At 44.3% G+C, this 12455-nt stretch overlaps 1 protein-coding gene across 1 annotated transcript; it reads right to left on the bottom strand.

Annotated features, from left to right (window-relative positions):
- Positions 1 to 1993: 1993 nt before the first annotated feature.
- HOXB1 (homeobox B1) lies at positions 1994 to 3794 on the bottom strand. The gene is made up of 2 exons (XM_027873419.1): positions 3061 to 3794; positions 1994 to 2325 (listed from the first exon to the last, which is right to left on the bottom strand). Exons 1-2 carry the CDS (start codon positions 3623 to 3625, stop codon positions 1994 to 1996), a joined length of 897 nt encoding a protein of 298 aa, XP_027729220.1. The 5' UTR covers positions 3626 to 3794.
- Between the last annotated feature and the right edge of the window lie 8661 nt (positions 3795 to 12455).

A 12455-nucleotide genomic window follows, 5' to 3' on the forward strand; every position in this document is an offset into this window, starting at 1 on the left:
CTTCTTGTCTCTCTGCTCTTATCCTCCTCTTCTCTTTCCCTTTTTCTTATTCCCCTTTCTCTTTCTCTGATTCTTTGTCTTCTCTGGTCTTTGTTTTCTTTGTTTTCCATTTACAGTGTGGGTTTGGGGGAAAGAGATATATTGGACTGAGAAAAGGCAGGAAAATGATAATTTTCCTGGTGACGACTTCAGAATCAGAGATGGCAGCTCAGGAAGAGGTTGGAGCTCAGATAAATAACCCAGGTCTGGCCTTCCATGCCTCTCCAGGTTCACCCTCCTTCCTCCTTTCTGTTGCCTGGGGAGGCTGCTCAGAGGAAGAAGCAGGAACCAGGCAATATCTCTATCATTCTGGGCTTTATCAGTATTTCCTTTAAAAACTATCCTAGGTCACCAAGAATTAAAAGGGGGAAACAATAAGCTCCATCTTCCAATTCCTTTTTTCTGTTCCCTCTGCCTTTCTCTCATTGCAAAGCATTCTTGGTTTTTGTCTCCCTCTTCTCTTTTGCCCTCTTCTCTACTTTTCTGTCAGCCCTTTCTGTCTAGTCCTCTATCCTTACTCTCTTCTTATCAATGATCTGCTATCCTAATCCCCGTTTCTTCTTCCCCACTTTGTCTTTCTCATTTCTCTCCCTGCAGATAAGTAGCATGTGAGTTAGGACACCAGGGCTCTAGACCTGATTTGGTTTCTGCTCACTGGGTGATAGTCTTATTTGGGTCTAAATTTATCCAGCTATAAGTTTTAGCCAACTCCCTTTCTCTTTCTCCATTCTCCTCTGCCCCTTTTCATCAAGACCATCTGAATGAATTCAATATTGCTCGCCTGAGTTGGAGGAGCAGAATGAGGAGGTGAGGGGCAAAAGCCTTTATTGGAATGAGGTAGTTGGAAATACAGAGAGGGAATTGATTTGTTTGGGATCCAATATTTCAGCCCCACAGAAACTCCTGGTTTCTTTACAGAGTTGAATTTCAATTCTAAAATACCATTCACTTTGATGGTTCTTTTTCCTTTCGATTCTGAATTGAGGGTGTCTCTTTAAGTCTTATTCAGGTAATGGCATCTTACCCCCTGTTTCTGCTTCGCCTTCCAAAGTCCGGGAAAGAACGTCCTGGGGTTAGAGTACTCAATAAATAAGGAAGGAGCGCAGCAGGCATCTACTTGCTTTGAGAAGCAGCATGCCACTTCTCTAGGTGGGAGTGGAGGGACAGGCCCAGACCTTGCACTCCACGTTTCTTTCCAGTCTCAAGCAAGGAAATATGTACAACAGGGATTGGGGCAAGAAGGGGCTGGGAGTTGAGGATGGGGAGAGGAGGGAGCCACTGTCTGAAGCATTAGTGCAAAATGAGGGTGTGAGTGAGAGACAAGGACTTGGACTGGGAGAGGGTTATAGATTAGATCGGAAAAAAATATTTTTTGGTATGTCACAAGGCAACTAACATTAACAGTGTCCACTTTAGAGATACTCACAAGAATACTAATCCAGACCCCAAATCCACCCTAGGATACACAAATACTCTGCTGTCTTGTGAGTGGCAAGGCAAGTGGGGAGAAAAGAAAGAAAAGGAGAGAGACTGAGTCCTCGGAGCTCAAAGGCACTGATTTGAAGAAACGGAACCAAGGAGAGAAATTGAGGTGAGAAAAGGGCAGTGAAGCTAGGGATAGGTCACCTGATTGACTCTGATTCCCTCGGCAAAAGTGGATCCCTGGCTGCCCCCAACCTTCTGACAGTGGGGGTGAAAGAGACCAGGAATGCCAGTTCAGTCAGCCCCCATCCTGGTATCTCTATATATGTCCCTATACAAGCACACTAATCCCCAGAGAGAACGAGTCGAGGCCTTCTACAAAGTATCTTGGGGGCCACCAGCCTTCAAGGGTTGGGGGGGGAATGCCCTGGGGCCGCACGAAGTAAAGACCCCATTAGGGGATATTTTGAGGGCTATCGAAGAGGGGAGAGTGACGCCAACCAGGAACAATCCCTTGGGTTCTGTGGTTAGTTCAGGAGTTGACCGAGCTGGGGGAAGCTTCTGGGGAGGTGCAAGCGGACTGGTCTGAGGAAGCATCTCCCGCAGCTTCCTTGTTGGAGCCCGGGGGCACTGCAGGGGCCAGCCCTCCCTCCCGCTCTCGCTTCTTCTGCTTCATCCGCCGGTTCTGGAACCAAATTTTGACCTGCGTCTCATTGAGCTCCAGTGTGGCGGCAATTTCCACCCGTCGGGCCCGGCTCAGGTACTTGTTGAAGTGGAACTCCTTCTCTAGCTCGGTCAGCTGCCGCGTTGTGAAGTTGGTGCGGATGCCGCCTGCTGGGCCCAGGCCCATATCAGAAACTTTTGCTGTGGTAAAGGTGGGTGGTGAGCAGAAAAATAGAGTCAGAAAAATTGTCATCCCACCTCCCCATCCATCACCCCAAAGTTCTTCCTTTCCACCACTTCTCCTTTTCTGTATTCTCATCTCCCTCTCTCTCCTCTTCCTCCTCTACCCCTTCTTTCTCTCTGTCCCATTCTTCCATCCACCCCCACCGCCAGACTTCCACCTCCCGTTCACCATCTTGGACCTTTCTCTTTTCCAGGTTTACAGCCCAAGATTCTCCCTGGCCTTCTTCCCAAATCCACCCCTAGTCTTCCTGCTACATACACCAAATCATCTCATCCACTCCACCACCACCCCTAGCTCCTGGGGAACAATAGAGTCCATATAAGCCTCTCTGCTTTGGCCAGAATTGAGATGTAAACGAGTGCTTGGGGGTGGGGTGGGGTGGGGGAAGGCACCTACTACGAAGAGCAAAGTGGAAAATAGTAGAGGATGGGGAAGATGCCCCACGGAGGTCAGATTGGGGGCTTCAAATTTTCTCACCACTGAGACCTGAACTAAATTGGTCTGGGATGGGAAAGAAGGGCATTAAAGTCTACTGGCTGCCTTCCTTACCTGCTGCTCTGAGAAGTAGAATTTTACGTCGGGGAAGACCATAATTGCCTCCAGAACACCAAACCCTCCTAAACTGTTCAAAACTTGGCTGGGAATTTGCTCTCCCTTGCCTGCCCGTTACGGTCCCCAAAGCCCTAACTTACCTGTCTTTGGAGGGTTCCTCTTGACCTTCATCCAATCGAAGGTTTGGGTGGTAGGCGAGCTCAGCTCCGACGGGCAGGGTGGTTCCTTATCCTCCGCTAAAAGATCCCCATAGGGCGGCACGAAGGCCGAAGGTTGTTCGGTCCCATAAGTGGGCTGTGTTGGAGGGTAGGGCCCTGCCCCAGTCCCTCCCGTGATATAGCCCTCAGATAAGCCCCCCAGCTGGCTCCCATATCCCGACTGCTGAAAATAGCCCCCGTCCCCATCATGTTGGCCCAAGGAGTAGAACTGAGAGGGGCCATAGCCAGGGCTGCAGGTGGGTGCGGTGTACCCCGAGGGTGAAGAGCTGGTGAAGGGGACCCCCAATGCTGATGGAGTCTGTGTGGGGTAGCCTGGATTCTGCTGAAGGACAGGGCTGGGGAGACCCCCTCCATAACGAGGTTCCCCGCCATAGCTGTCACCGGGAGAACTTGAACAAGGAGGGTAAGAGGTAGGGGAGCTGTAGGCTCCAGGACCCCGGTTACAGAGTGCATACTCCAAGAAAGAATTCATCCTATTATAGTCCATGCGCTGATAATGGAGGAGGGTCAGCCCGTTTTGGGGGAGACACCCTCTTGCCCTACAACCTTTAGGCAGTATGTCAAAGCGCTGAGACTTCCGTCCATGGCTGTCCCCGGGTTCTCTCGGCCCAGAGCTCCCCTAGGGGAAAGGGGTAGGGGAATGGGGGAGGGTACATGTGATCCCTCCCAGGCCAATGGGCAGCGACTGGCCAGAGTTTGGCAGCCCCTGGCGCCCATCCATCACCCCCTTGGCATTAGCATGACAAAGACACTTCAATCAAGCCTGGAACCATCCATCTGAGCGGGACACCAAAGCATCAAAAACATCTTTCTTCAAAGACTTTGGGAAAGAAGGAGCCAGGGAAAGGGGGGGGAGTTCCAAGAATATTCAAGAGTCTCCCCCTTCTCACCCCACCCCCAAGTCTTAAAGAGGCCCTGAGTTATTAGATTTGGCTAACTCGGTTCCCAGCTGCCCCCCAGCCCTTCCCCCCAGCCCCCAAAGGAAGCTTCGTTCTGAGACTACAGGAACAGAGGTAGGGAATGCAGCATCGTTTCCAACTATCCTACCCAGTTCTTCTCCCAATTTGTCACTGGGTGATCAGGGTGAAGATGTGTGGGTGAATGGGTGGGTAGGTGGGTGAATAAGTGTGATTATCTAGGGTCAAAAGGGGGGAACCCTGGGGACTGGGAGAATGTAAAGACAGATTGAAAGGGAGAGGCAGCATCTCATGTCAGTAAGAGTTCATTAAATCAGGTAGAGGAATAGGACTTTTTAGTGATAGAACACTACAGATATAAAGACTATTAGAAAGGAGCTACTGAGTCATTTCACTTTTCCTCTCTACATACAGATGTTCTCCCTCATCATCCAGCCATCTATCCCTCTTGCAGTTTCTCTTTATATCCTCTCTGTCTCAATCCATCTCTCTATTCGTCCATCTCCCTCCATATTTAGTCTCTCTTTACCTCTCCATCAATCCATCTTTCTAGATGTATTTATACCTTAACTAGCCATCCATAGCCGTACTGATTTTGCTGACTTTTCAGAATGAAATAACTCTTCCCATTCTACTCTCTGGAGAGCTTCTCTTCGAACACAGAGACTGAGGTTGTGTGTACATAGGGCAAAGTGAATTGGTACTGTTGAGTCAGTGTCTGGTGAATGAAGCTGATGTCGGCTGCAGATCATTCCTTCCATGTCCTCAACCCCCAACTAAAACAAACAAGCCACCCACACATGCACTTATCAAACTCAAAACAAGCCACCCACACATGCACTTATCAAACTCAATAGTGGGGAAATTTCTGAACATTTGTACAGATCATTTATCCATTTTCTAGAGCAGAAAAAGAGAAAAAGATGGGGAAAAGAGGATCATTAGATTTGAAGGCTGGTGTCCTCACAATCTCTGAAACTCTTACCCACGTCTGATGGAGGGGCTGAATATCTTGATTTCCTGATGTCTCCGTTGGAGTTAGATTTGGTGCAGAATCAGCAGTCTTCTATACTTACCTCTGTAGGACAAGAATAAGCCCTCTCAGGTAGACTGCATTGATTCTTCTCCCACTCTGGACAAGGCAGACAAGGCGGACAAGGCTCAAAACAATCCACCGCCTACATTCATTTGTTACTTGTCAGGATGTCTGCTGGACCTGCAGTCAGGACTGGGGCAGCCTCGGGAGGCCAAGAGTTCAGGGGGATACTCAGTAACCAAGCACGTTAACCCAGAAGCCACTACAAGTGCCAAGTCTGTCTCTCTCAGGAGAGGAAGGGAGGTAAGGATGAGATCTCCCAGGAAGGTCTCCCTCTGCAGCCTCCTCATTATAAGTCCAATTTAGCTATATAGCTGAGGTTCTAAGTTGGGCCAGCATTTAGAGACCCATGCTATTTTCCTGGATGTATTTAGAGGTAATAAACTCATGACTAAATACAATACTCACTCAACTTGCCCACAAAAAAAGGTGAAGGCAGGAGATTTGTACCTTTTCGAAGAAGTCTTGTGTTCTGGCTTTTTGTCTGGGGGGAAAACAGTTTGTCTTTGTTTTGATGCCTTCTCCTTAAATTCAGCTAAGAACCTATTGCTTACTCCTACCTTCCAGGACTCAAAAAACTTGAGGTGAGGTATTTAGGTAAAAGAAGTACTTTCTGCTATGTCGATGAACGAACTCTGGTGTAGGAAAGGAGACCCAGCTCATTCCTTGAAGTCATTCCAAGCTAATTGCCCTTGGGTTATGATCAGTTTGTCCCAGTCTGAGAGAGAGAGAGAGAGAGGGAGGGAGAGAAGATAGATGAATGGAATCCCTTCAAAGTTCATCGAATCTGACTATTTCTTATTCATATTAGACTTTTCCCTAACCATAATAAAACTCACTGACATAACCTTGAAGAGAGCAGATCATGGAAGAATTCAGAAGGGGCTTTATATTTTCCACATATATACCCCCTGACCCCAAAGAAACATAACACAATTTTAAGCCCCAGGACATAGGATTGTGGGGGAAGGGAGGACACAGCTGGGAACTTTGCTAAAGACAGGGATTCCATGGGGGGAGGGGGAAAGGACAGTGGTCACTGCAGTGGAAATAGGGAGAGAGGGAAATGAAGGAACAAAAGAAAAGGAAAATGGGGCAGAGAGGAGAAGCAGGAGAGGAAAAGAAGAAATAGGGAGGAAAAAGCAAGGTAGAGAGGAGTAGCAGTACTTTTCTCCCTAAAACAACTCATTTGTTTTCATGATACTCTGAAGATTTTTTCCATTTTAGTACTTTCCTTGGAAAGAATGGGGGACAGTTCTAATGTTTCTTTTCATTCCACACTATCTCTCTTCTGCCCCAGCCTAGTTTTGTCTTTGCTGTGCCTGGTTTCTGGGAAGCCCTAGCACCTTCCTCAAGCCAATTAAACAAACATTTCTTAGGGTATTGGGTTAAGCACTAGGGATAGAAAAATAAACAATATAAGGTGTTTGCCCTCAAGGAGCTTGTAATCCCATTGGAATGTGGGTGGTGGGAGACACAAATAATTATAATACACAAGTGCGTAAAAGTAGTAGAAATAGTACTACAGGGAAGCTCACTTTCATGGGGAGGAATTAGAGAAGGCTTCATCAAGGGGTTGGCACTGATTCTGGGGAGGGAAGCAGAGATATTTGAAGAAAGGGTCAGATTTCAATAGCAGATGCATCTGTGTGATGGAAGGGAATCTCTTCTAAATGGGGAAGACTCCTTAAGCAAAAGTAGAAAAGGGAAGGGTGAGAACAAGATAAGTAAATATTCCAGTCTGACCTAAGAAGAGAGTACATGGAAGAGAGTAGTGTGAGATAAGACTAGAAGGCAAGTTAGAACCAAATTGTGCTGGTCTTGAATGCTAGGCTTGTATTTTGTCTTCTAGGCAATGCCTCTTGAAAACCACTGAAAAATTTTGAGGAAGGGTGTGTCATATCTACTGGCAATGTAAAGTTTGAAATGGAAGTAGAGGGTAGAGACTAAATATAGGTACATCTATGGCAATAAAGAAGTTAGGAAGATGGTCAGGTTTGGGGGAAAATGGTTCGTTTTTAGATGTGTTGAATTGGGGTTGCCCATATCGCATCTAAGTAGATGTCCAGCAGAGTTTCGAAAATGGGGGCCTGAAGTTCAGGAGAAGGAAGCTAAAAATACCAATTTGAATCAGTCAAATGAATATAACACTAATGTCTGTCTCTCCCTCCCTTCCTCTCCCACTCTTCCCCAAGATGGGAGGGCCTTCTTCAGTGAGGGTATTACAGCCTAGGCCACCACATGACACTACTGGAGACAACTTGAGGACCTGAAAGTGAAAAAACAAAACAAAACTCTAGATAGCAGTTTAATGGAAAAAAAAAATTAACTACACAGTAACATGAAGGATGAATTGGGGGAGGGACTCTAAAGGCAAGGACACCAGTTAGAAGGCTATTAGGACAGTCTAAGACTAAGTGATAAGTGTAGAGGGCCTGAACCAAGATAGTGGCAGTAGGAATAGAAAGTCTATTATTTCTTTCTTTCTTTTTTTTTTTTTTTTTGGTTAGACAGTTGGGGTTAAGTGACTTACCCAGGTCACACAGCTAGGAAGTGTCAAGTGTTTGGTCTGAGGCTGGATTTGAACTCAGATCCTCCTGACTTCAGGGCCCGTGCTCTATCCACTGCGCCACCTAGCTGCCCCATAATTTTATTTGTTTGTTTATTTATTTATTTTTTGGCAAGACAAGCAGTGTTAAATGGCTTGCCTGGTGATGCAGAGCTAGTAAGTGTCAACTGTCTGAGGATGGATTTGAACTCATATCCTCCTGAGTAGAGGGCTGGTGCCCTATCCACCGTGCCACCCAGCTGCTCAGAAAGTCTATTATTTCAATCCCTATGCATCATGGAACAGTAGAGATAGGCCTGAGTTGGAATTCCAGAAATCTGAGTTCTAGTGGTTGTTCTTACATTAAGGGATTGTGTGTCCTGGAAAAAGTTATTCCATACCTCTGGACCTTGGTTTCCCCCTCTGTGAAATGAGGGTATTAGACTCAGCAGTTTCTAAAGTCACTTCTAGATTTGGAATTCTGTGAGATTTTAGAGGAAGAGACTTTGAGATTCTACACATCTATCAAACATGACTGACACAGGCTAGAGTATTCCCAGCCACAATGATTCCAGTCCTGACTCTCCTTTGGCCTGAATTCTCTGAATGACAAATCAACAGTGCCCAATTTACTGGGGATTGGGCTGGATTTCTGTTGCCTCTATAGACCAAGCTTCACAGAACTCAAAACTTACTCCGTTTCATCAGGAATTATAATTTGGGTATACTTTCTCTTGTACATATGGGTCTATACAGCCAAAATAAAATTGAAGTCAATCAAATTTTCTAGTACATTCAATCCATACAGATGTCCAAACCAAACAATTAATAATTTCCCATCATCACAAAAAAATTAAAACACACTTTTGAAATTGAAGTTATATAAAGTAATCATCTTCTGGATCAACCGGAAAGCTGGACTGAGAGTTCATTCTAATTAGAATGGGAATCTAATTGGACCTTAAATCTCAGAGCTAGTCCCTGTTTGGAGAGGAAGAGGATGGTCATGTTTGTAAGATCAAAGAATCTCAAACACCTCCTTTCTTGATGTACTCAGAACTGTTCTTTACTCAACATCCTCCCAAGACCAGATCCCAAGGATCCTTTGGATAACTAAGGTCAAAGTTCAATACTTTCCTCCAAGTTGGCAGCTTTCCTCTATCTGAGGTTTGGTGTTCTTTCTGAGCCTGAATTCTTAATGACCTTGTCAAATCAAGTTAATTGAACTATCATTAATCTAGTGGGGACCATTAAAGTGTGTTCTACACCATAGTATTGGATTGTTCTATTTTTCCTCCAGTGGAGATAACCATTTAAAATATGCACATGCTATACATAATTGTACATGAAATATAGTCTTTAGTATCTTATAGTATACAGCTCATATTTCGGTACATGAAAACTCCATTGAAAAAAGTTGATTTGGTTTGGGTAGAGAAAAATGAATATCTGTTTTCCAGGGTAATGGTATATATAAAAAAGAATAGCAACTATCTTTTTTTAATATCTGAGGATAAAACAAATACTGTAGTTGCAGGCACAGCAGGATGGATTGAGGTAAGATGGCAGAAACATCTTGTTAGCTCCATACTGTTCAGTACTTGTAAGGGCAACTTTAGGACATAGAGACACCTTTCTTACAGATCTTTAAAAACAAGACAGATAGGGAACAGTCCTTTTCAGGACTAGTGACTTCTCTGAGACAAGAGACTAAAATGGAAAGAAAATTTCTTCAGAACTGAGAGCTGACCATCTGTCTATAGGAGAGTTTCAAGAAAACTGTAGAATTGAAGACATTCTCTGGTGAATCTGATCTTTATAGACATCCAAATAGAATCATTTGAGTCAAACAATCCACTTTGGAAGCCTAAACTGTTCTGGCTACATGTCTACACAGATCAAGTTATTTGGAGAGTTGCCAAGTTTCTGGTTTATTTTGGGTTGTTGAGCCAGATCTACTGAAGCCTTAATTATTTTGTTATATCACACAAAGGTGTCCTTATTTAATACACACACACACACACACACACACACACACACACACACACTGAAACAAGCTGAGTTCTTATCTTAAAGACCTCCCCAGAACATGAATTTTCTTTGGCCCCTGGGTTAAAATACAGGTGAGGCATTTCATGCCTCCCAGCTTCTCTGGAAGACTACTTAGCTGGTCTTTTTCCCTCGGTAGATTTTTGTCAGCTGAATTGGAGATGTTGAAAAGGTGGACGATATCAGGGCTAGAGCAAGGTGAAGAAGGGTTTGATTTCTCCTGATTTGGTGGAGTGGAGCAAGAGAAAGGATACTTGAATGTGGGAATGGGGCGGTCTCTTCCAAATAATCCACGTTAGAGTGCTGAATTGTCCTAGTTACAAGTTTACACAAATCTTGTTACTTAGAGAGTTTCCAGATCTCTATCTGACTTTGGACTTAAAAAAGATTGATTTTAGCTTTAATTATCTGGTTATCTCATGCAAAGGTGTTTTTACTTAGCACATATAAGTAAATCTGTGGATGACAAGGGGCAGAGATAAATGCTAGTGACCAGAGGGGTCCTGGGAATGTTGTCTGGTGCAGAGTTGGTTAGAAGAACACAGAAGGAGTATTTACTCAAAGCCAACAAGGACTAGCTGAATTGCAAAAGATGAAGCCAAACAACTTCCTTTTTTATGCATATGTCAGGACTGCTAGGACTTATTGTCCAGACACAACCAAAAGTTAAGGAAAATTGCTACGTTGAGAAAGTTAAGAAAAAACCCAGAGCCATACATACTAGGTTAGAGCTGGAGAGGACATTAGAAATGATCTAGTCCAACCCCCTCATTTTTCAGAAGGAGAAACTGAATTCCAAAGAGGTGATAGCCCAGAGGAGGAAACTCAGGCCCAGAGAGGTTAAGGGGAAGTGGTGGAATTGGCATTTGGCATTTGAACCCAGTCCCTGAGTTCCTACCCTGAATCCAAATCTAGTGCTCTTACCACTGTACCATGTGTGAAATGCTGTTCATTTGCCTCATTATTCATTTAAGTATTTATTTAATTATGGTTATTAACACACAAAGGCATCTGTTGATATTAATAAAAGTGACAGGCTCAGAAAGGGAAGGGGGTCAAATATGAAGAGCTATGGCTAAGAGAGTCAGGGAACATTAAGACAGCCACCTTCTTACAGGAGCAAATCCAAATAGGACACAAAATGCTCCACTTAGGACTGGTTAATTCTCATTAAAATGACTGAGGGGTTGAGATTGCTTTAACCTGGTAACTGTTTTAAGAGGCAGTGTGGTGTACTGGAAAGAGCCCTGAACTGGAAGGCAGGACACCTTGGTTCTAGCTCTGTTTTGTTACTAGCCATGTGACCTTGGTCGAGTGAAATCCCTTTGACCTATAATTTCCTCTTCTGTCTAGTAAGAGGGATGGACTTAAATCAGGAGTTCTTAACCTGAGATCTGTGGACTTGTTTCTCAAAATACGGTGAAAATCAGGGGTAGTTGGTGACACAGTGGATAGAGCTCCAGCCTTGGAGTCAGGAGGACCTGAGTTCAAATCTGACCTCAGACACATGATACTCACTAGCTGTGTGACCCTGGGCAAGTCACTTAACCCCAATTGCCTCACTCAAAAAAAATATACATATTTATACTGAAAACCGTATTTCAATATTATTGGTTTCTTTGGTGATCCTATGTATTTTCTTCTATGCATTTAAAGACATTATTCTGAGAAGGGGTTCATAGGTTTCACTAGATTGCCAAAGGGGTCTGTGACCACCCAAAAGGTTAAAACCTCTTGGACTAGATTGATCATAGATAAGTTCCCTGGCCTTTCCAAAGGTTTCTTACAGCCTCAGGAATAATATTAAGCAGTACTTCCAGTACAGTGGATCTCAAAGTGTGGTCCACGGACCCTTCAGGGTCCAAAAGACCCTTTCAGGAAGTCTGCAAGGACAAAACTATTTTTATAATAGTACTAAGATATTTTAATTTCAAATACTGTAAATATCGGTAGACATAACCACATAAACAAAAGCTCTTTGGAATCCTCAATAATTTATAACAATGTAAGGGCTCCTGAGACCAAAAACTTTGAGAACAACTGCTTTAGACAATAAGAGGATGAGATAGGGTCAGGGCCCTAGCAGAAAGGGTGACACTGAAGCCTTAACTCTCCTGCCAGGTCCCATTTGTGAGTGACCACCAGCTAGTTTTACACTGGTTGGTCCACAGCTCAAAAGAAGAACAAGATAAACCAATAGACTTGCTCTTCTTAGCAGTAGAGCCTTTTCCTTTCATTGAAGTAGAATAGATGAAAAAGCTATGATATTGTCAGAATAGGGTATTCTTCAAAGGGGGCTGGTGGAATTCCCTCTACCACATCAGGTGGCAACCAGTTATGAATTAATACACTAGTCTTACAGAGTTGCCTGAGGCTCATAGAGGTTAAGTAACTCACCTAGACTCTCACAGTAGTATCAAAAGTAGAAATTCCAACTCGGACTTCCTGACTCCAAACTTAATGCTTTATCCATGACTGACACCATGATGCTTCAACAAGCTCAATGTGCTTCTTTTAAAATGCAGTCACAGTTAAATGCAATGACAGAAATAATTCAATTCATTGTAGCTAGTAGCTTTTGTCCCTCCCTGGTGCTACCTAGGTTATGCCTATAGGTGTTAAGTGAACATGGAGCTATCCTGTGGATTTTTCAGTGTGGGCTCTCTCTCTCTCTCTCTCTCTCTCTCTCTCTCTCTCTCTCTCTCTC

The sequence above is a fragment of the Vombatus ursinus genome, unplaced genomic scaffold (genome assembly GCF_900497805.2).
Source record: "Vombatus ursinus unplaced genomic scaffold, bare-nosed wombat genome assembly UNPS02014801.1, whole genome shotgun sequence".
NCBI lineage: Eukaryota > Metazoa > Chordata > Mammalia > Diprotodontia > Vombatidae > Vombatus > Vombatus ursinus.

What these genes read in the sequence shown, in the direction of transcription:
- HOXB1 (XM_027873419.1), bottom strand. Translation starts at nt 3,625, where the DNA reads ATGGACTATAATAGGATGAATTCTTTCTTGGAGTATGCACTCTGTAAC. An exon ending in GAGGAACCCTCCAAAGACAG is followed by an intron (nt 2,326 to 3,060) that starts GTAAGTTAGGGC and finishes CCTTTACCACAG; the next exon opens with CAAAAGTTTCTGATATGGGC.